The 23,871-nt window shown below is 38.2% G+C and overlaps 1 protein-coding gene across 11 annotated transcripts in view; it reads left to right on the top strand.

Moving 5' to 3' along the window:
• The window catches only part of DDHD1 (DDHD domain containing 1), a 108,247-nt gene that overhangs the window by 13,900 nt on the left and 70,476 nt on the right, over nucleotides 1-23,871 (top strand). For 5 of the 11 annotated variants that reach the window (XM_045451000.1, XM_045450995.1, XM_045450998.1 and 2 more), the window contains exon 2: nucleotides 14,848-14,865. The exons of the other annotated variants lie outside the window; for them this stretch is intronic. In XM_045451000.1, coding sequence (XP_045306956.1) covers nucleotides 14,848-14,865 — 18 coding nt within the window. The remainder of the gene's footprint in view (nucleotides 1-14,847; nucleotides 14,866-23,871) is intronic. 11 annotated transcript variants of the gene reach the window in all.

The raw sequence follows: 23,871 nt of genomic DNA, 5'->3' as shown, positions 1-23,871 counted from the left end.
CAGAGCCCCTGTAGGGCTTGAATTCACAAACTGTGAGATCATAGCCTGAGCCGAAGTCCGATGCTTAACTGACTGAACCACCCAGGTGCCCCTCATCTGTATATTTTCTGATGAGAAAATCCTGTTACTTTTTCTTCTCAATGTCATCTTTTTTTCTGGCAGCTTTTCCATCCCCAATTTGATTATGTGTCTTGGTGTGGCTTTCTTCATATTTCTTCTGCAGAGGATTTTTTGACGTTCTAGGAACTGTGGGTTTATAGTTTTCGTCAAATTTGGGAAATATTTGGCTATTATTTCCCTGAAAAAAGTTTTTTTTTCTGTTTACCCTACCCCTTTTCTGGGATTCCTACTACATGTATGTTAGCCTGCCTGATACTGTCTTATAGCTTTGTGCATTTTCTGTTTTAGCAATTTCTTTTTACTCTGTATTTAATTTTGGATGGTTTCTATTGTTATGTTTTTGAATGGTCTTTTGCTTTGTTATAAACTTCAAGAAGTTCACTGGTCTTCTGCAATTTGTAATCCACAGTTGCTCTCATTTGGTATATTTATTATTTCTGATGTTGTTATTTTTCATCTACAGAAATTCAGTTTAAGTATTTTTTATATCTTCCATGCCCTTCCTCATCACGTTCATGTTTTCCTCCACCTTCTTGAATCTACAGAGTGTAATGGTTTTAATATTGTTAGTCTGCTAATTTTACCATCTGTGTTGTTTCTGGATCTGTTGCCATTGGCTGACTTTTTCTTCGGGAATGGGTTAGATTTTTGTGCTGCTTTAACACTTGTTTTTTGTTTTTGGATACCAGATACTGTGAATTTCCTGTTGTGTGCTGGATTTTGTAGGATTTCTTTAATATTGTTGGGCTTTTCTCTAGTACACAGTTAAGTTCAAATTTGTTTGATCCTATCAAGGCTTTCTTTTGACCTTTATTAAGGTGGTCAGAGCTGCCTTTAGTTTTGGGACCATTTATCCTGACTACTAAGGCAATACCTTTCTGAGGACATTACTCAGGCCCTAGGGAATCAGGTCTTTTTTACTCTTGATCACTGGAACTTGAACTTTTCCCAGCATTATATGAGCTCTAAAGATTGGTACACTTACTCCTTTCCGGTGGTCTTTTTCCTTGGCCTCAGATCGTTTTCTCCCATGTGTGCATGGATAGGTTTTTGACCAAAGTCTCAAAGAAACTCCTCTAGAGATCTTCAGCACTGTCTTTCTGTATAGCCCTCTATTTACCAATATTTTACCCCACAGATTCTATCTACCTTGGCCTCTCTGCACTCTGAGCCATTTGGCATCTGAGCAAGACTGCCAGGCTCTGTTTGGGTTACCTCTCCCGGTGTTGCAGAACAGAAGCTCCAGCCACTGAGCTTGGGCAGCTGCAGGAGTTCTCCCATGATCACGGTCTTCTGCCTGTTGTGCAATATCTGAAAATCATCGTTCATACCTATTTTTTATTAAATATTTTTTTTTTTTAACTATTCTTGAGAGAGAGAGGTAGAAAGCAAGCAGGGGACGGGGCAGAGAGAGAGGGAGACAGAATCCCAAAGTAAGCTCTACGCTGTCAGCACGGAGGCTGATTACAGGCTCGAACTCACAAACCGTGAGATGATGACCTGAATTGAAACCAGAAGTCCAGCCACTTAACCGACTGAGCCACCCAGGCGCCCCATTGTTCCATATATTTTATCTGATTTTCTAGTTGTTTAAGGTGGGGCAGCAAACCCAGTGTGCATTACTCCATCATGACTAGAAATAGAAGTCTGTTCTTCCAATTTAGCAAACTGATTTACTCTTTACATTCTTGGTGGTCTTTTTTATGTCTCTTTTTGTTAGGCACAACCTATTACTCTCATATTGTATGTGTCTTTCTGCCCAGGAGTGTTGGAATGGACAACAGTAACACCTTTAGTGAGCTAACATGGGTCAATCGGCTGTTTGCCATACAGAATGAGAATCAAGGTGTCTTCTGCAGCTGTTTTTTTGGGCTATAGGGTAGAAGTGTTTGTTAGACTTGTTAGACTGCCTCTTTCTGCTGGCATATTACATTCAGCCTACCAAACAACTGCTACATTTAATTTCTCATGCTTCCTAGTTTCCATCTTTTTTTTTTTTTTTTCTATTTCTTACAGCTCCATGTAAAAACAGACTCTTGAGGATCTGTTTTCACATCAAAGGAACCCCCCCCCCACCCCCTTCACTGGTATCAGTGGGAAATAAATCAGAGCACTGGATTAACCTGCCAGTCACAGTATGTCTGCAGTGATCTCATCTGTAGGTTTTAAGCTTATATTTAGTTTTTGGATTTCACCAGTTGTCATAGTGTGAGGTTTTCATTTTGGAAGAGATGGCAGGGGAAAAGGGAGCTTAGTTAAGCCAAATGGTTTGGGGATTCTAGAAAGCTAGTCTTGATCTAGCCAGATTTAACCACTGCGTGTGGTTTTAGAAACTTTAAAAGGTGTTAGGTGAATTAGAGTAACACCATAATTAGGAATGGTATTTTATAATTTACAGAGTGCTTTCACATACATTGTTTTATTAATCCCTATTATAACCTTGCAATGAGATAGAATATCCTCATGTTACCGATGGATACAGAGAGAAGTTAAAAATGGAACTAGAATTAGGCCAAGCCTTCTGAGTCTTAACCAGTTCCCTTTCACCTGTATACCATCTGTGACCTCACAGATTGTACCATCTGAGCAGATGTGAAGATTATATGCCAGTAATACTTAATATCTTAGATTATTTTGTAACTTATGTAAAAATCACTTGCCCATTTTTACTGCTCCTTATTCCTTCTGTTTGGTGATTTTTAAATATATTCCTCAAGTTTCTTGTGACTTTAGGCTTAGGAATTTTTTAAATGTTTTCTTCAGGTTCTTTTTGCATATGTTCACATTTTTGTTTTTATGCTTGTTAGCATTCTGAATTTTGACTACATGAAACTTTTCTCCCTTGTTCCTCTTTTTTACAAAAGATTTTAGCTTTTCTTTTGATTCTTGACCCAATTTAGAGCTTACATTCTGAAATGATCACATCTCATTTATAGCCACTGAATCCACCTAAAGAGAAACTATTTTGACCAACTGACATTTGTTTGCCATCTTCCTAAACTTGGTGCTTCTCTCTTATAATGTGAATTATTTTCTTTCAATACTTTTTTAACTCAGCAGATCACATTTTATTACTTTCATTCTATAAATATTCATCTAGTGTCTGTTAGGTAACAGAAAAGAGGGATCATCTCTACCTCAAGTTTGCAAAAAGCTTTCCAGAGAAGTAGATACTTGACTTGGATCTTAAAGGGTGTTATTGGCAGAGGGAGTGGTTATTGGCCTGGATTCTTTTTTTTTTTTTTTTTTAATTTTTTTTCAACGTTTATTCATTTTTGGGACAGAGAGAGACAGAGCATGAACGGGGGAGGGGCAGAGAGAGAGGGAGACACAGAATCGGAAACAGGCTCCAGGCTCTGAGCCATCAGCCCAGAGTCTGATGCGGGGCTCGAACTCCCGGACCGCGAGATCGTGACCTGGCTGAAGTCGGACGCCTAACCGACTGCGCCACCCAGGCGCCCCTTGGCCTGGATTCTTGAAGAAGGACTCATACATTCAGAGGACTCGAGGTTCTCTCGGGCAAGAGCATTGGGAATAAGGGAGAAAAGGGTAGAAGAAAGGAACTGGATATAGGTAGCCAAAGACTAGATCAGTCTTTTTTCATACTGGAAACTTAGATTTATCATGTGAGAATACAACACTGGAAGGCATAAAATGGGGCAATACCTTGATCAGATTTGCATTTTGAGGTTATGACTTTGGCAGCAGTATAGAAGATAAATGGAAATCTGGAAATGTGATGTCATAATCAGGAAGAGTAGTAAAGGAGTTATTGTAATATTCAAGAGAGAAGCAGGATCTAAGGCAACACTTTTTGAATGGTTATTAGAGGGTTGGAGGAAGATGTTAAGGAAGTAGAATATACACTATCAATGCCATATGAGTAAGAGGGAGGGTAATCCAACTTATCCCTAATGTTTTTAACTTGGGTGGATTATGGAGGAAGAAAAGATTTCCTACCCAAGTTCACCTTGGGGTGGCAGAAGGAGGGTGAATAGTAGTTTATGTCTATATATTGCATTTAAGGTGCCTATTGCACACCCAGATAGAAAGCATCCAGTGGGCAGTTGGATACATAGGTCTGGAGATCAGAAGAAAACAGTATTGCAATTAAAGATGCAAAGATCTTCTCAATTTAAGCCAAGGTCTCTAAAATGTACATGCAAACACTCTATTGGGGATGTTAAATGAAAATGTTTGAATTTGTATTTACTTTCTATTTCATCCCTTCAAGTTTTCTATTTTTGAATGTTTTCTAATGTATGTAATATATGTAGAACAGTAATACATATGCATAATTTAGAAATCAGTATGTATGAGAATGTGCTCAAAATATTTTTGGTGATTACTAATTTAAGCTGGTTGGGAACTAGTGTTCACTTCTGAGTATTTTGCTTTACAATAACAACCTGGAGAACTTTTAAAAAATATATGTTTCTGGGGTGCCTGGGTGGCTCAGTTGGTTAAGCATCCAACTCTTAGTTTCGGCTCAGGTCATGATCTCATGGTTTGTGGGATCAAGCCCCATGCTGGGCTCCATGCTGACATCCAGGAGCCTGCTTTGGATTCTCATTCTCTCTGTCTCTCTCTCTCAAAATAAATAAAGTTTTAAAAAATACATATTTCTGGATCCCATCTCCAGAAGGTTATGATCTATTAAGTATGTAGAAAGAAATCTGGAAAATCCGTTTTTTAACTTAATTCCTGAAGTGATTCTGATAGTTGGCCAAGTTTGAGAGAACCAATGTTAAAACTGTGAGAAACATGTACAGTATAGAAAGAGAATGATACTTTGTTGATTCTGAAAGGTCAAATTTGTTAATTCATATTCTTTTGATTTAATAATCTGATGGAATATGGCCATGGTATTGAACTGATTATCTCCACTAAGCTAAAATTAACATTAACAATTCAAAAGTCTGTTTTCATGTTATATACTCCATTTTTGGCACAGGTTTTTTTCCTCATATGCACACATATTATATCAAACATTTTTTTAACTAGCCAAGGACCTAGAGAACTTTTTTCCTAAGCATTTAAAATTCTGCATTGCCTAGACCCACCCAAATATTAAACGTGGAAGGCTGAAGACAAAAGAGCCAATGATTTAAAGTTTTTTCTCCATTTGAAATGAGATTGCGAACAGCACTTAAATCTGCTGCCTTTGAATTAAAATTTGAGAAAAGGATGAAAATGCAATGGGAAAACCTGAAAGGATCATGTCATAAAAATTTTTGAGAACTGCTGTGGGCTGAATTTTGTCCTCCCCACAAACATATGGTAAAGCCCTAATCACTGCCTCAGAATGTGACTGTGTGTGGAGATAGGGCCTTTACTGAGATGATTATGTTAAAATAAAGCTATTAGAGTAGGCACTAACCCAGTTTGACTGGTGTCATCAGAAGAGGAAATTTGGACACAGAACAAGTCAGGAGGGATGCATGTGCACAAAGAAAAGACCATGTGGGTTTGTAGTGAGAGAGGCCTCAGGAGAAATGAAAGATGCAAACACCTTAATCTTGAACTTCTAGCCTCCAGAATTGTGAGAAAATAAATTTCTCTGGTTTAAACCACCCAGAATGTGGTATTTTGTTATGGCAGCCCCAACAAACCAATACAAGAACAGTAAATTGCTTATTAAACTTTATAGAAGAACTAAGAAATATATAAGGTTCTAAAACCCAAAGGGCCGTGTTCCCTGAATCAAAAGAAGCAAGCAGTATTTAGGGTATATTAAATTGCCCTGAGTTTCTCACCTCTAAGAAATTGTTTTAAACTTGGTGAGTAGTAGATATTATTGACAGTAGCTCTTGCCTAAACATAATTTAGTATTCCTAGTGTAATTGTTACTTTCAGATGTGGGCCTGGCTATGTTTTGAGGTGTAAGTATTTCTTTCATAAGATGGAATTTTGTGTGATTGCTAACTCTGAACCCAGTTTTGCAATTATAACATTGTGGCCAAGCTAAATGATGATTAGGGTAATGATTGTGTAATTATTTTTGTCCTACATTATTCTTCCAGATTATAGTTTCTTGTGCAGTGAATGAACAAGTATTCAGGTATTCAAATGGAAGGTAATATGTTGATATCAAGATCCTAATATACTACCTTTCATTCTATTTGCCAATAAAACTTCCTTTGCGTACATAATACATTTTTATTTTATCACCCACCCTCTGAGAACTGTCAGTTTATTATTACTTTTTTCACAACCACCTCCCCCACCTTTTTTTTTTTTTAAGACTTTATTTTTAAGTAATCTCTATACCTACCACAGGGCTTGAATTTATAACCCTGAGACTAAAAGTCACATACTCTACCATCTGAGCCAGCCAAGTGCCCCCAATTTATTATTAATTATTGGTTTTATTTTGAATATCTCAAGTATATGAAAAGAGCTAGATAACATAACCAGCAGTCAGTACTCCCTGTCATTTAGCTTAACAAATTAAACATTGCAGATTATAATCAATATCTCTTCTGTGACCCTTTCTATTCCCCTTTCTTCAGTCCAGAAGTAACCACCCTCCTTAATCTGTTATTCATTTCCATACACTTTTTAGATTATTATATCCATAGGCTTTTGTGTGTGTGTGTGTGTGTGTGTGTGTGTGTGTGTGTGTGCGCGCGTGCGCGCGCGCTTGTTTTGGCTTTATGTAAATGCCATTTCTGTTTGTTTCCTTCTGCTATTTGCTTTCTGGTTCAGGTTAGGTTTTTGAGATTTATCCATGCTGAATCATGTAACTCCAGCTATTCATTTTTACCTCGAATAGTAGTGTTATATTGTATGAATATACCACAGTTTGTTTTCCTCTTTGGGCAAGCCGTTGTTTGCAATTTTTCACTATTATGAACAGTGCTGTAATAAACAGTTTTATATACATCTCCTGTGCAGATGTGCCAGAATTTCTCTAGAGTATATACCTAGGAATGGCACTGTTTCAGATTCCATCTTTCTCTGCTTACTAATGAATCTGAGTATATTTCATGCTATGTATTTATTGACTATTTCGGCTTGGTTTTTTTCTGTGAAAATCTTGTTATATCAGTTAAGAGTCCAATAAGGAGCAAAAACACACAGTAATTTCAGCAGAGAAATTGTAACATAATTATTGGAGGAATGAACAGGGCAAAGAGAACTCTGTGAAGAATACAGAATTCGAAGATGCACACAGCAGCCAGAACCCCTATGACTGAGCTAGAGCACCCCAGGAAGAGGCCATTTCCTCTCAGGCCTGAGATTCTGACCTTGTTGGAGAATGAGACCGTGGTCACTGAGGTGCCACCCAGTAGGACGGCTGGAAATCTACCCGCTGGACAGCTGGAAGAGGCCTTCCACAGGGAGGTGCCTGGGGACTTGGGGGTGCCTAGCAGGTGACCTTCTGCTCTGAAACTGCTTGGGGTGGGGGTACTGCCCATGGGAAGGCGCTACTGCTGTTAGCACAGGGGTGCTGCTGAAAAGTAAAATGTACACCCTGCAAGAACCCAATAAGGTGAGCACACCAGAACTAGGGAGAGAAACCCCTTCCTCTTCCATCATGAAAGATGATTTGGTGGAAGTAGTTCATCAATATATTAGGCACAAATGGTTTAGGTAGGCCTCTGTGGGACTGATCCTGGAAACTTATCTACTATTTACAGCATTAATTCTATGAGGAGTATATTCAGAGTTCCCAAATAGTTAAGTTCACAATAAACCTTAAGAATGATTTTTCCTCATCTTCACTCTTTCTTTTCCATCCTCCTGGTCTCTCCTATCTCCTCCTATGTCTTCTATTTTTCTTATATCTAATCCTTGCTGATTTCTTCTTCCCCCTGAATACCAATACTCCACCATCCTTATTTTCCCTTACTCCATGACTTTGTTGCACTCTAAGTCCTGTGTAGTCAGGTTGGCTGTGTACATTCCTAGAGCAGTGAATTATAGGCCTGCCTTGGACCCCGGTGCATAAAACTACAGGGGCATGCTAAGCTGGAGAGAAAGGTGAAGACTTGCTTTCTATACATAAAATGCAGAGTGTAATATGGATTGAAATAGTTCTTGAAAACAGTCCTTTAGAAGTCTTAACAGTTGTTCTCTCTGCCTCCTGGTGGAAGTGTGGCTTTTTATACATAAATATCTTTATTACCAGGTTTCCCCCACCCACACGTAAGAGATCCCCCACCCACATTGAGGCTTTTGCTGAAATGAAGAAAGTGTTCAGAGTGGAAAGTGGACCTTGGCAATTGTTTTCTAATCAACAAAAACCTTCCCATTTTTCTTTTTTTCTTTCTCATTTTTATTAAGGTGTAATTGACATATAACATTACATTAGTTTCAGGTGTATAACATAGTGATTCAGTATTTGTATATATTATAAAATGATCACTACAGTAAGTGTAATTAAAATTAACATCTATCACCATACGTACTTACCAAAAAATTATATTTTCTTATGATGAGGACTTTTAAGACCTACTCTGTTAGTAACTTTCAAGTACAGGTCAGTTCAGTTCCTCCACCACAATAAAGCAAATATCACAGTAAAGCAAGTCAAATGAATTTTCTCATTTCCCAGTGCATATAAAAGTTGTCTTTACACTAATACTGTATTCTATCAAGTGTGCAATAGCATTATGTCTTTAAAAAAACCGTACATAACTTAATTTTAAATATGGCTAAAAAATGGTCACCATCATCTGAGCTTTAGTGAATCGTGATCTTTTTGCTAATGGTGGGGGGGGGGGTCTTGTCTCAATACTGATGGCTGCTGACTAATCAGGATGGTGGTTGTTGAAGGTTGGGGTGTCTGTGGCGGTTTTTTAACCTAAAACAACAGCGAAGTTTTCTGTGTCCATCACTCTTCCTTTCACAGACAGTTTCTGTGCAGCATTCAGTGCTATCTGATGACATCTTAACCACCGTAGAACTTCTTTCAAAATTGGAGTCTGTCCTCTCAAACTGTCCTGTTGCCCTATCAACTAAGCTTATGTTGTATTCTAGATCCTTTGTTGTCATTTCCACAGTCTTCACAGGCATCTTCACCCTGAGTAGATTCCATCTTGAAACCACTTTCTTTGCTCATCTATAAGAAGCAGCTCCTTGTCCATTCAGGTTTTATCCTGAGATTGCAGCAGTTCAGTCCCATCTCCGGGCTCCAGTTCTAATTCTGCGTGTCTGGCTGTTTCTACCACATGTGCAGTGCTTTCCTCCATTGAAGTCTTGAACGCTCAAAGTCATCCTTGAGGGTTGAAATCAACTGCTTCGAAACTCCTGTTCGTGTTGATATTTTTACCTTTTCCCATGAATCACGATGTTCTTAGTGGCACCTAGAGTGGTGACTTCTTTCAAGCAGATTTTCTATTGACTTTGCCCACATCCATCAGAAGAATCACTAACCATAGCAGCTTGTAGCCTTGTTAAACATATTTCTTAAATAATAAGATTTAAAAATTTATATATTTTTTTGATCCATAAACTGATCAGAATGGATGTTGTGTTAGCAGCCATGAAAACAATGTTAATTTTGTTATACATCTCCATCAGAGCCCTTGAGTGACCAGGTGCCTTTTCAACGAGCAGTAATATTTTGAAAGGAATCTTTTTTTTTTTTTTTTTTTCTAAGCAGTAGGTCTCAACAGTGGGCTTAAAATATCCTGTGAACCGTGTTATAAACAGATGTGCTGTCATCCAAGCTTTGTTGTTCCACTTATGGAGTACAGGCAGAGAAGGGTTAGCATTATTCTTAAGGGCCCTAGGATTTTCAGAATGGTAAATGAGCATTTACTTCAACTCAGAGTCACCAACTGCATTAGCTTCTAGCAAGAGAATGTCCTAGATGACGTCTTCTTCCAGTAGAAGGCTGTTACTTTACATTGAAAATCTGTTTAGTATAACCACCTTCACTAATTATCTTGGCTACATCTTCTGGGTAACTTGCTGCAGCTTCTACATCGGCACTTGCTGCTTCACTTCATATTTTTATGTTATAGAGACAGCTTCTTTCCCTAAACCTCATGAACCAACCTCTGCTCGCTTCAGACTTTTCTGCAGCTTCCTCACCTCTGTCATCCTTCGTAGAATTGAAGAGAGTAAGGACCTTGCTCTGGATTAGGCTTTGGTTTAAGGGAATGTTGCGGGTAGTTTGATCTTCTATCCAGACCACTAAAACTTTGCTCATAGCAGCAATCAGGCTGTTTTGCTTTCTCACCATTCATATGTTCACTGGAGTAACTCTTTTAATTTCCTTCAAGAACTTTTCCTTTGCATTTACAGCTTGGCTAACTGTGTGGCACAAGAGGCCTAGCTTTTGGCCCATCTCAGCTTTCAACAGGCCTTCCTCACTAAAGCTTAATCATTTCTAGCTTTTGATGTAAAGTGGGAGATGTGCAACTCCTCCTTTCACTTGAGCATTTAGAAGCCATTGTGGGGCTCTTAATTGTCCTAATTTCAATATTACCGTATCTTCGGGAATACGAAGACCTGAGGAGAGGGAGAGAGATGGGTAATGGGCCATCTGTGGAGCAGTCAGACACACATTTATCAATTAAGTTTGCCTTCTTATATGGGTGCAGCTCATGGTGTCCTAAAACAATTACAGTGGTAACATCAAAGATCACTGATCACAGATCACCATAACAAATAGGATAATGATGAGAAATAATAATAATGAGAAATAATAGGAAAGTTTGAAATAGTGCAGTAATTACCAGAGTTTGACACAGAGACGCAAAGTGAACAAATGGAGTTAGAAGAATAGCACCGATAGACTTGCTTGGCATAGGGTTGCCGCAGATCTTCAAACTGTGAAGAAAATGCAGTATCTGTGAAGCACAATAAAACAAGGTGTTTGGTACAATAATATTATTAACTACAGTCACTATGCTGTACAGTTCATCCTCATAACTTATTTATTTTATAACTAGAAGTTTGTACCTTTTGACTCCCTTCATCCATCTCACCCACTCCCCACCTCTGGCAACCATCAGTCTGTTCTCTGCGTCTATGAGCTTGCTTTGTTTTTGTTTTAATTCCACATATAAGTAAGGTCATGCAGTATTGGTCTTTCTCTGTATGACTTATTTCACTTAGTATAATGCCCTCAAGGTCCATCCATGTTGACCCAAATGGCAAGATTTCATTCTTTTTTATGCTGAATAGTATTCCATTGTGTATGGTGGGGGGGGGTGGAGATCGATCTCACATCTTCCTTAGTCATGTATCCTTTGATGGTCATTTAGGTTGCTTCCATATCTTCCATATCTTGGCTATTGTAAATAATGCTGCAGTGAACATGATTCTAGTAAAGGCCTTTCTTTTTTTGCCTAAAAGTTATAATTTGGATAATTACTTCCTATTTTCTGATAGGCAGGTAGTAATTACAAGTATTAGTCTTAATTATGTTAAGTTTAAAATGGCTTTCAGTGAGTGTTGTTATAAATGAAAAGGTAATACTTTGCTAATTTAGTTATAACATATTCTTCACATGCATTACCCTGTGAAAAGTTTTTCTCTGGTCCCTAACCACATAGTCTGTTTAACAGACGTATCCAGATCTCACCATTCTATAACTACAAAGTAAGGTGACATCTTAAATATATATCTGTGCAAGTCCATGTCACCATGAGATTCTGTTATTTACTTTTTTTAAAACATTTATTCATGTATTTTTGAGAGAATGAGTGCCATGAGCATGAGTGGGAGAGGGGCAGAAAGCAAGAATCCCAAGCAGGCTCTGTGCTGTCAGTGCAGAGCCAAACGAGTAGTTCCAGCTCACAGACCTTGAGATCATGACCTGAGCCGAGATCAAGAGTCAGACTCTTAACTGAGCCACTCAAGTGCCCTGCTGTGTGTGATTTTTAAAAAGCCAAAGTAAAAGTGGCTTAAACACAAAAAGGTTTATTGCTTTCCACCTAAAAGAAGTGTGAATGTCTACAGTTCAGGGCTGTGTGGTAGTTGCACTGTAATCAGGGACAGAGGCTCCTTCTGTTATTCAGCTTTCTGTCCTAGGCTCCTGGAGCCAGTTCCAAGTGTGTGTGTGCATGTGTGGTCGTCTGGTGGGGGGAGAAGGGGGAGATTCCAAGCAATTCTGCAGGGATGCTACCTGTGGTTGTTCTATAGTTAAACTCAGTTCTGACACTGTCTTCCCAGAGATAGTATCAAAACCCACAGGTTAAGAGCTAAGTCATACAAGACTGTCTCCTCTCCCAGCTCCCCTTCAGAAGCCAGCCACAAGCCCAGATTGTTACCTGTACTCACTGACTAGCTATTAATCAGAGGTTTCCATGACCCCCGGCTTGGGTTTGATTAATTTGCTAGAGGACTCACAGAACTGAGAGAAATGTTCTACTTACTATCCAATAGTTAGTTTATTACAGTTGTTTTATTTATACTGTTTATAGTTATTAGTTTATTGCAAAAGTGTATAACTTTTTGAACAACCAAATGGAAAAGATTCATAGGGCAAGTTATGTGGGAAGGGATGCAGAGTTTCTATGCTCTCAGTGCACCATTCTTACCACAAGTCCACGTGTTCACCAATCCAGAAGCTCTCCAAACCCTATCCTTTTTGGTTTATTTTTTAAAGTTTATTTATTTTGAGAGAAAGAGATTGAAAGCACATGTGCAAGCTGGGGGAGGAGCAGAAAGAGAAGGAGAGATTCCCAAGCAGGCTCCAGGCTGTCTGTCAGAGCAGAGCTTGACGCAGGACTTGAACCCACGAACTGAGAGATCATGACCTGAGCCAAAATCAAGAGTCAACCTTTTGAGCCACCCAGACACCCCTCCTTTTGGCTTTTTATGTAGACTCTCTTACGTAGGTATGACTGATTAAATCACTGGCCTTTGGTGATTGATCCAACCTCCAGCCCCTCTCCCAGGAGGTGAGGGGGTGGCCCTGAAAATTCTAACTCCGGTGACCAGCCCATCTTTAGGTGATCTAGGGACATTCCAAAAGCCACCTCATCAACATAAGAAAAGATACCTTTATCTTCCTCATGAAATTCCAAGGGTTTTAGGAGCTCTGTGCCAGAAACAAGGACAAAGACCAAATATGTATTTCTTATTATTAACAAAAAACAAAAGTCAGCTGGGTAAATTTGAAGATATAATTGGTTTTATTAAGTGATTCGTGAATCAGGCAGCAACATCCCAGGAGTTGTACAAAATGGAAGGTTTTTATAAGGAAGGAGTGTGGGGCAAGACATTACTAGCCAAAGAAAAGAGTTATTTCAGGCTTGGTCCCCTTCCCCTAGAGGAAAGGGCAAGGATCTCATTTGGTAGGTGGGATTATCTCATCTTCCTTTGGGGGATGGAGAGGGCCCAAGAGACAGATTCCGTCATTTTTTCTGAAGAGGAAATTTCTGACTGACAACACTGCATTTCTGGGGGAGATTGGAACTGCATTAAGTTAGGTATTAAGCCAGTTTGGTGACTTGGTCTGGTATGAGTGACTCCATCTTGGGCCTGTGGTTTTCTGTTTAACATTCTGAATCACAATATTATAGTAAATGACTTGATCCAAGAGATCTCCAAGAGTTCAAGACATATAGGTGGCAGAAAAAAAAGAGGTAAAAGTCAAAGAGCTGTACCACCAATAATTTGCAATATATCCTGTTACCCAAATTCAGTCACATGACTGAACCTAGATGCACAAGTAGACTAGAAATAGTCCTTTAACTGAGTATATTGCTACCCTGAATAAATTGGTATTCTGTTATAAGGAATACGAGGAGAGTAGAAATAGGGTGGTCATCTAGCAGTTTCTTTTTCCTGAAGGTATTAGAGTTCTCCAAAAACAAAGAGATTACAAGGAATTGGCTCACAAAATTAGAGAGGCTGGCAAGTTCGCAGAGCCAGTGTCCCTGTTCAAAGGCCATCAACCAGGAAGAGCTTAATGTTCCAGTTTAAAGTCCATCAGGCAGAATTCCCTCTTATTTGAGGGAAGGTAACCCTTTTGTTTATTCAGGTCTTCATCTGATCAGATGGGGCCCACCCACATTATGGAGGGCAATCTGCCTTACTCAGTCTGTTGATTTACATGTTAACCTCATCCAAAAACACTCCTACAGAAACACCCAGAATGTTTGACCAAATATCTGGAGTACCCTGTGGCCCAGTTAAGTTGATACATAGGATTAACCATCACACTGAATATAAAACTAAAACATTTAGAGTAAAACCTTAGATTGCGAGTAACTTGTTCTGCAAGTGTTCCACAAGATAAGCAAACATTTCTAATAAATTTTAACTTGATAAATGAGTGATGTCTTGCAATATGAGTGGTATGGGATGCTGAACATCACATGATCACAGTTGAGCCAATGGTTCTTCTCTCTTTCTCTCTCTCTCTCTCTCTCTCTCTCTCTCTCTCCCCCACCCCACCCCCCACTGTCTCTCTCACACTTCGAGATTGTGGGTGATCGTCTCCCATACTCAGATGCTCTCAGTCTCAGGCCACAGTGTTTGGCAGAAATCAGTGATTTTTCAGAACCTTGGAAGGTGCCCACAACTGGCACTAGTGTATTTTTTTGTCACTTCAAAGCACCTATGGGCAGTCCTTTGCTTTTCCATACAAGAGTAAGCTTAGGAATGCTTTGCTTCATTCTAGGTCATTGGATAGGTTCCTTGTTAAAGTTGCATGAAAAGAAAGATTCCGTTGAGCCAGTAGATAGCAGTGATTCCGTTAGTGATAGTGAAAGTCGTCCTACATAATAACCGTCCTCTCTCTTGTCTCCCTCACACCAGCCATGAAGGTTTTCAAAGGTAAGTGTAGGTTAATTTGTTTATTTTTCTTTATATTGTGTATTTTCTTTATTATTTTGTGCTATATTACAATATTGTAATCATTTTTATATGAATATTTTTGGGTTGTGGAGTAAATCATCTGGGTTTCCATTATTTCTTATGAGGAAATTTCACTTTGATATACAGTGCTTTGGATTACAAGCATGTTTCCAGAATGAGTTATGCTCACAAACCAAGGTTTTACTGTATATTGTAAAAATGCCAAACAATTATAGACATTTATAATGTAGAAATAAAAATTTCCTTTATATTCCTGCCTCCCAGAGATATTTGTTAGTAACAGCTTAGTATATTTTTCTCCACTTATTTGCAGTATATATACTAATGTATATATTTAAAAAAAACAGGATTACACTATTTATACACATATATGCACATACAAAAATATACATACATGTAGTACTATGATTTCGTTTTTTAATTCTTATTCTAGACATTATTCCATGTCATTAAATATAGACCTACTTCTTCTTAACATTATTTCACTATGGGTATATTATCCATTCATTCATATTTTGATTTATTTAATGAATATTTTTAATACCTACTATATGTCAAGCAACATTTGTATGTCTGATCCTCTAGTGGTAGAAATTTAGGTCATTTTGTTTTTATTCTTTTGTTTACTGTTACAACATTGAGGTAAATATCTTTAACTGTATCTTCAGACATTATTGCAAGAGTTTCTTCTATAAAATATATTTCTGGAATTGCTCAGTAAGAAGATACCCATATTTTAGGTTTTAAAAGGTGCTGCTATCCCAGAGTTTGTCAGCCTCAGCACTGTTGATATTTGGGGCCAGATAATTTATTGTTGCTGGGCAGGGTGGTGGGAGGTCAAGGGAACTGTTCTGTGCATTGTAGGAGGTTTGGCAACATCTTTGGCCTAGATGCCAGCAACATTGTCCCACCCCCCCAGTTGTTTCTATCAAAAATGTTTTCAAACATTGCCAAATGTCTCCTTGGGGGGAAATTGTCCCAGAATGAGAACCAGTACACTAGCCCTTCTTTCTTTTCCTGCTTTGGTGCAATACGGACAGCCAGGCTTGGGATGTCACAGCCCAAGTTGAGCGAAGAGATGTCCACGTGAGAAGCAGGCTAGCATGGGATATTGGGGGCCAGCTGGGGTGAGGAGGGCAGCCACAGGGATCATGGCTTATTGTGGGATTTCAGAGCACAAGTGAGGTTAGGAAGATATCCAGGCATGAGGGCAGCCTGGTATGTGGTATTTTGAACCTCAGGCAGGATGAAAAGTATGTCCATATCAGAGAGGCAGGGACTATCCTCTCCAGTCCAAAAAAGAGAGTTCTTCATTTATATGACTAAAGGCCCATTTAGGGTTGTTTCCCTACATTAGAGGTTGGTCCCTAAGGAGATCCAATACTGATTTGATGATTTACTTTCTTTTACCATATATAATTAGGGATTTTTTTTTTTTTTTTTGGCTGATGTCTCCATGCTATTTGGAATAATTTTAATAGTAGAAGAAGCTAGCCTAAGAGCATAGCTCACAGCTATCTAAATACTCACTTACTAATATCTGGCAAGTACTTTAACCATACACATAATCCAGTCTATAATGGATGACTCTCTCTAATATAATGTTGAACCAAAGAAACTAAATAGCAGAGCACATACTACATGATTCTGTTATATAAACTACTAAAAAGTAAAACTCATTTGTGATGCTAGAGGTTAGAATTCTGTTTACCCTTAGTGAGAGGTGAGGTGTAGCACCTGGATACAAGAGGAGGCTTCTGAAATGCTGATAATCTTTTCTTTCTTGATGTGAGTGTTGTTAACTTGTATAAAGCCATTGAGGTATAATGCATATGATTGGCACACCTTTGTATATGTATATAATTCTTCAACAAAATGTTCACCCCAAAAAATCCCAGTTCTTTTATTCTTGGAAAATAGTCAAACTCTTTCCTCTGAATGATATAATTATTAGAAAATAGAATGTTTGGGCACCTGGGTGGCTCAGTTGGTTAAACATAAATGTCCAACTCTTGATTTCTGCTCCGGTTATGATCTCACGATCATGAGATCGAGCTGTGCCTCAGACTCTGTGCTGGGTATGGAGCATGCTTAAGTTTCTCTCTCTGTCCCTCTCTCTCAAAAAATAGAAAAGAAAATAGAATGTTAATGGCTGACAGACGACAGCATAAACCAACTAAATAAATAGGCAAGTACTGCTCAAACTAACGACCAATTTGGAGCACGAACAAAAGTGCTCGGTCTACCAAACTTGCTAGATAGTGGGGTAAGCTGAATGAAATATGTCTTGTTCAGCAACATTCAGCATGCCTTTACTGAAATCTTACTTTATCATAGGTGCTCTTATCTTTTGGATTTTGGAAGCACCTAAGGACACTATCTACATTCAAGGATCCCGTGGAAATGAGGAAGGCTAAGCAGTTACAATACAATAACATGAACACTGATAAATGTGCACAGAGTTAATTAGAGAAGAGGAGGTAACCAAAGGCTTCCTGATGGAGATAAGGATGAAAGTTAGCTAAATGAAGAAAATGGGGAAGAGCATCCCAGGTAGAAGGAACAGCATGTGCAGGATACAGAAGTAGAACTCAGCATCACACATTCAAGGAACTGTCCTTGTTGACGTGGAACGCACAGGGACCAACAGCATTATCTTACGTAACACTGGAGCACATCCCAGAGCCTGTTTTATGGTAGACATTCAGATATTATTTAGATAAGTAAATACTTGATGTAGCATCAGGTATGTGAGGAGATAGACAAGGAAAGATCATGAGTTTATAAATCCTTCTAAGAAGCTCAGAATTCATTTGGTAGGCAGTGAGGAGCCATTAAAGAATTTAAGCATTGGAATAATATGATTTGTGGTATTTTAGAAAAGTTCTCTGGCAACTCTGTAAAAGATGGATTGAGTTTCTAAAAAGAAGAGAGTAAGTTAGCAGAATTTGTGAATGTATGTGTGTGTGTATAACCTATACACGTGCTTGTGAGCAGTCTTTTGGTAGTGGTGATGAGAGTTGAAGCTAAGGATACTATGTTTAGATAGGAAGTTCCTAAAATGAGTGGAAATGATAAGAGTATGGACTTAGACTGTGGGCCGATGAATATGGGATGAATTTGAGGGTGATTTAAGAAATACAATAAATGGTGATTAATGTCCATTTATAAAAAGCACTTGAGGAAGAGTCATCTTGGATGACTCCCAGAGTTCTGGCTTGGGTGACCAGCTGAAAACTGTCAGCACACCATTTGCTATAATAGGGAATACATGTTGAGGAACAAGTTTGTGTTCCCTTTGTTTTCCATGAGGAACCTAGTGTGTTCCATCACTTTATGTTGATCCGTCTACTAGGAGATGTTTAGTTGGCACTTGAATATTTGGGTCTGAAGTTCAAGACAGAGGCCTGAATCAGAAAGATGATACAGTATTTGATAGCATACTGGTAGTTTTTAGAGCTTGGGTAAAACCCCCAAAACATCTATCAATAGAATACAGGTTTAGATTTATTAGGCTACAGAGAGGAAAAGAGTTAGGATGGCAGATGTTTGCTATAAACTTGTTTTACTGTTTTTCACTCTGCTTTTTTACTTCTGTTATTTTTATGGGGAGGCATGGTTGGCTCTGGTTTGTAGGTCTCATAATAGGCTGTCAATATAAAATCTCCCAAATTACTTATTTTCAAATTACCAATACAACTAAATAGCCTGTAATTCTTGGGGAGAGGGCTGAAAAGGGATTTTTCTTATTTGAGAAGGTTGTGTTGTATAGTAGAAAGAGCTTAGTTGAATTTTGGAGTCAAAGTCTGGTGGGAATCTTGGTTCTCATATTTAGCTATGTGCCTTTGGGCAAGTTTTTAGTTTCACTAAGACTCAGCTTACTCATTTGTAAAACTGGGGTAATTACAGTTATCTTTTATGATTACTATAAGGATTAAATGAGATGAGCTTTTGGGTCTGGAAGATCATGACAACTGTCCATATGAAAATCCACACATCCTCCCCAAAAGCCATAAGATTGAAAAGGAACACACACACATACACACACACACACACACACACATAACCCATGTATAACTCACACCTTCAGCATTAGTATAACATAGATAATACCACGAATTTTAAATTACCTGTATGGAAAGAAACAACAAGTTACAATAGTTCTGTCACTGCTACAAACCTCTGAGTCTGGAGAGTAGGGCAAGGAGAGGCTTAAGAGATAGTGAAGAGAGAAGAAAGGAATCAGAGGTTTATAATGACGTGCAAGCAAAATGACCTTCAGAAAGAAAATATCCCCCACACAGCTGAGGAGATACAAACACAGGCCTGGGACTTAGGAATTCATAGCAGTAGCTATAGCGAAGGTGTGTGAAAGAGAGAGGCCACAAGCAGCATCAGAGAAACATTGCTCTGGGAGAGATAAAGGATGGTGCCCCTTGGAGCCATCACAGTGAGAGGAAAGGAGGATGTAAGGAGAAAATAAGGGTACTATAGAGATTAAAGAGAAACGAGGCACACAGGTTCGATACCCACTCACCCACCACCACCCTTAATGTATCCTGTAATGTTATATTAGTTTCTGGTGTATAATGATTCAACAGTTCTGTACAATACTCAGAGCTCATCACAGTAAGTATACCCTTAATCCTATTCACCTCTTTCACCCATACCCCCACCCACTTCCCCTTTGGTATCCATCTGTTTGTTCTCTGTATTTAAGAGTCTTGTTTTTCGTTTGTCTCTTTTTTCCTGTGTTCCATTGTTTTGTTTCTTAACATTCCACATGTGAGTGAAATCATATGGTATTTGTTTTTCTCTTATTTCACTTAGCGTTATGCTCACATATCTATCCATATTGTTGCAAATGGCAAGATTTCATTCCTTTTTATGGCTGAGTAATATTCCAGTGTGTGTGTATGTGATGTCTTTATCCATTTATCTATCACCAGTGCACTTGGATTGCTTCCATAACTTGACTATTGTAAAAAAAAAAAAAAAATGCTACAATAAATATAGGGCTGCATGTATCTTTTCAAGGTTGTGTTTTCTTATTCTTTGGCTAAGTCCCCAGTAGTGGAATTATGGGATCATATGGTAATTCTATTTTTAATTTTTTGAGGAACCTCCATCCTATTCTCCACAGTAGTTATACCAGTTTTCATTCCCACCAACAATACATGGGGGTTCATTTTTCTCTGCATCTTCGCCAGCATTTGTTGTTTCTTGCATCTTTTAGTTTAGCCATTCTGGCAGGTGGTTTTGATTGCATTTCCCTACTGGTTAGTGATGTCAAGCATCTTTTCATATGTCTGTTGGTCATCTGTATGTCTTAGGAGAAATGTCTGTTCATGTCCTCTGCTCATTTTTTAATTAGATTATTTGGTTTTTTGGTGTTGAGTTCTAAGTTTTTTATAGATTTTGGATACTAACCCCTTATCAGATACACCATTTGCAAATATCTTCTCCCATTCACTAGGTTGTCTTTTGTTTTGTTGATTGTTTCCTTTGCTGTGCGGAAGCCTTTTATTTTGGTATAGTCCCAATAGTTTGTTTTTACTTTCCTTTCCCTTGCCTCAGGAGATGTACATAGAAAAACCAATGTCGGAGAAATTACTTTACTACCTGTGCTCTCTGCTAGGCTTTTTATGGTTTCGGGTCTCATATTTAGATCTTTAATCCATTCTGGGTTTTATTTTTGTGTATAGTGTAAAAGAGTGGTCCACTTTTATTCTTTTGCATGTAGCTGTCCAGTTTTTCCAACACCATTTGTTGAAGAGACTTTCTCCCATTGCCTATTCTTGCCTCTTTTGCCATAGATTAATTGACAATATAATCATGGGTTTATTTCTGGTCTTTCTATTCTGTTCTATTCACCTATGTATGTGTTAACTTTTTGCCAGTATCGTACTGTTTTGATTACTACAGCTTTTATTATATCTTGAAATCTGGGATTGTGTTAACACCAGTTTTGTTCTTCCTTTCCAACATTGCTTTAGCTATTTGATTATTGTGGTTCCATAAAAATTTGAGGATGATTTGTTCTAGTTCTGTAAAAAATGCTGTTGGTATTTTGATAGAGATATCATTAAATCTGTAGGTTGCTTTAGGTCGTAGGGATATTTTAACAATATTTGTCCTCCCATTCCATGACCATGGAATCTCTTTTCATTTCTTTGTGTCATATTTAATTTCTTTCATCAGTGTTTTATAGTTTTCAGAGTACAGGTCTTTCACCTCCATGGTTAAGTTTATTCCTAGGTTTTTATTATTTTTGGAGCAATTGTAAATGAGATTGTTTTATTACTTTCTCTTTCTGCCACTTCATTATTAGTATATAGAAATGCATTGGATTTCTATATGTGGATTTTGTATCCTGTCACCTTACTAAATTCATTTATCAGTTCTGATAGTTTTTTGGTGGAGTCCTTAGGGTTATGTATATGTAGTGTTAAGTCACATGCAAATAGTGAATGTTTTGCTTCTTCATCACCAGTTTGGATGCCTTTTACTTCTTTTTCTTATCTGCTGTGGCTAGGACTTCCAGTGCTACATTGAATGACAGTGGGGAAAGGGGACATTCTTGTCTTGTTCCTGATCTTAGGGGTAAAGCCCTCAGTTTTCACCGTCAAATATGATGTTAGCCGTGGATTTTTCACATATAGCCTTTATTATGTTGACATATGTTTCCCTAAACCTAGTTTTTTGAGGGTTTTTATCATGAATGGATCTTGTGCTTTGTCAAGTTCTTTTTCTGCATCAATTGAAATAATCGTATGGTTTTTATCTTTTCTCTTATTGATGTGATGTATCATATTGACTGATTCATAAGTATTGAACCAATCTTGCATCTTGGGAGTAAATACACTTGATCATGGTGAATGGTTTTTTAATATATTTTTTAATATAGTTTACTAATTTTTTGTTGAATATTTTTGCATCTATGTTCATCAGAGATATTGGCCTGTAGTTCTCTTTTTTTGTAGTGTCTTTACAAAAGACATTTTATCTGGTTTTGGTATCAGGGTAATCTGGCCTCACAATAAATTTGAAGCTTTCCTTCCTCTTCTATTTTTTGGAATAATTTGAGAAAAACATATTAATTCTTCTTTAAGTGTTTGTTAGAATTCACCTGTGAAGCTATCTGGTCCTGGACTTTTGTTTATTGGGAGTTTTTTTGAATACTGATTCAATTTCACTGTTTAGTAATCAGTCTGTTCCTGATTCTGTTTTGGGAGGGTTTATGCTTCTAGAAACTAAGCCAGAACAAAAACAGACTCATAGACCAATGGAATAGAATAGAAACCCCAGAACTAGACCCACAAAAGTATGGCCAACTAATCTTTGACAAAGCAGGAAAGAATATCCAATGGAAAAAAGACAGTCCCTTTAACAAATGGTGCTGGGAGAACTGGACAGCAACATGCAGAAGGTTGAAACTAGATCACCTTCTCACAGCATTCACAAAAATAAACTCAAAATGGATAAAGGACCTGAATGTGAGACAGGAAACCATCCAAACCCTAGAGGACAAAGCAGGAAGAGACCTCTCTGACCTCAGCCGTAGCAATTTCTTACTTGACACATCCCCAAAGGCAAGGGAATTAAAAGCAAAAATGAACTATTGGGACCTCATGAAGATAAAAAGCTTCTGCACAGCAAAGGAGACAGTCAACAAAACTAAAAGGCAACCGATGGAATGGGAAAAGATATTTGCAAATGACATATCGGACAAAGGGCTAGTATCCAAAATCTATAAAGAGCTCACCAAACTCCACACCCGAAAAACAAATAACCCAGTGAAGAAATGGGCAGAAAACATGAATAGACACTTCTCTAAAGAAGACATGCGGATGGCCAACAGGCACATGAAAAGATGCTCAACGTCACTCCTCATCAGGGAAATACAAATCAAAACCACACTCAGATTCACCTCACGCCAGTCAGAGTGGCCAAAATGAACAAATCAGGAGACTAAAGATGCTGGAGAGGATGTGGAGAAACGGGAACCCTCTTGCACCGTTGGTGGGAATGCAAACTGATGCAGCCGCTCTGGAAAACAGTGTGGAGGTTCCTCAAAAAATTAAAAATAGATCTACCCTATGACCCAGCAGTAGCACTGCTAGGAATTTACCCAAGGGATACAGGAGTACTGATGCATAGGGGCACTTGTACCCCAATGTTTATAGCAGCACTCTCAACAATAGCCAAATGATGGAAAGAGCCTAAATGTCCATCCACTGATGAATGGATAAAGAAATTGTGGTTTATATACACAATGGAGTACTACGTGGCAATGAGAAAGAATGAAATATGGTCCTTGGTAGCAACGTGGATGGAACTGGAGAGTGTGATGCTAAGTGAAATAAGCCATACAGAGAAAGACAGATACCATATGTTTTCATTCTTATGTGGATCCTGAGAAACTTAACAGAAACCCATGGGGGAGGGAAAGGGAAAAAAAAAAAAAAAAAGGTTAGAGTGGGAGAGAGCCAAAGCATAAGAGACTGTTAAAAACTGAGAACAAACTGAGGGTTGATGGGGGGTGGGAGGGAGGGGAGGGTGGGTGATGGGTATTGAGGGCATCTTTTGGGATGAGCACTGGGTGTTGTATGGAAACCAATTTGACAATAAATTTCATATATTTATAAAAAAAAGAAATAAGCCAGATTGGTTGCCCAATTTGTTGGCATATTTTTCATAATATTCTCTTATAATCTTTTGTATTTCTATGGTTTTGGTTGTTATTTCTCTTTGGTTTTGGTTGTTATTTCTCTTTCATTTCTGATTTTGTTTATTTGAGTCTTTTTTTTGTGTGTGTGTTAAGTCTGGCTAAAAGTTTATTAGTTTTATTTCTCTTTTAAACAACCAGCTCCTGGTTTCATTGATCTGTTTTTGTTGGTTTGTTTTTGTTTTTGGGGGGTTTTTATTTGTGTTGTTTTTTGGGGGGTTTTTTGTTTGTGTTTC

Source organism: Leopardus geoffroyi, chromosome B3, assembly GCF_018350155.1.
Source record: "Leopardus geoffroyi isolate Oge1 chromosome B3, O.geoffroyi_Oge1_pat1.0, whole genome shotgun sequence".
Taxonomy (NCBI): domain Eukaryota; kingdom Metazoa; phylum Chordata; class Mammalia; order Carnivora; family Felidae; genus Leopardus; species Leopardus geoffroyi.
The sequence above is the reverse complement of the archived record's forward strand: the minus strand, read 5'-3'. Positions and strand labels throughout refer to the sequence as shown.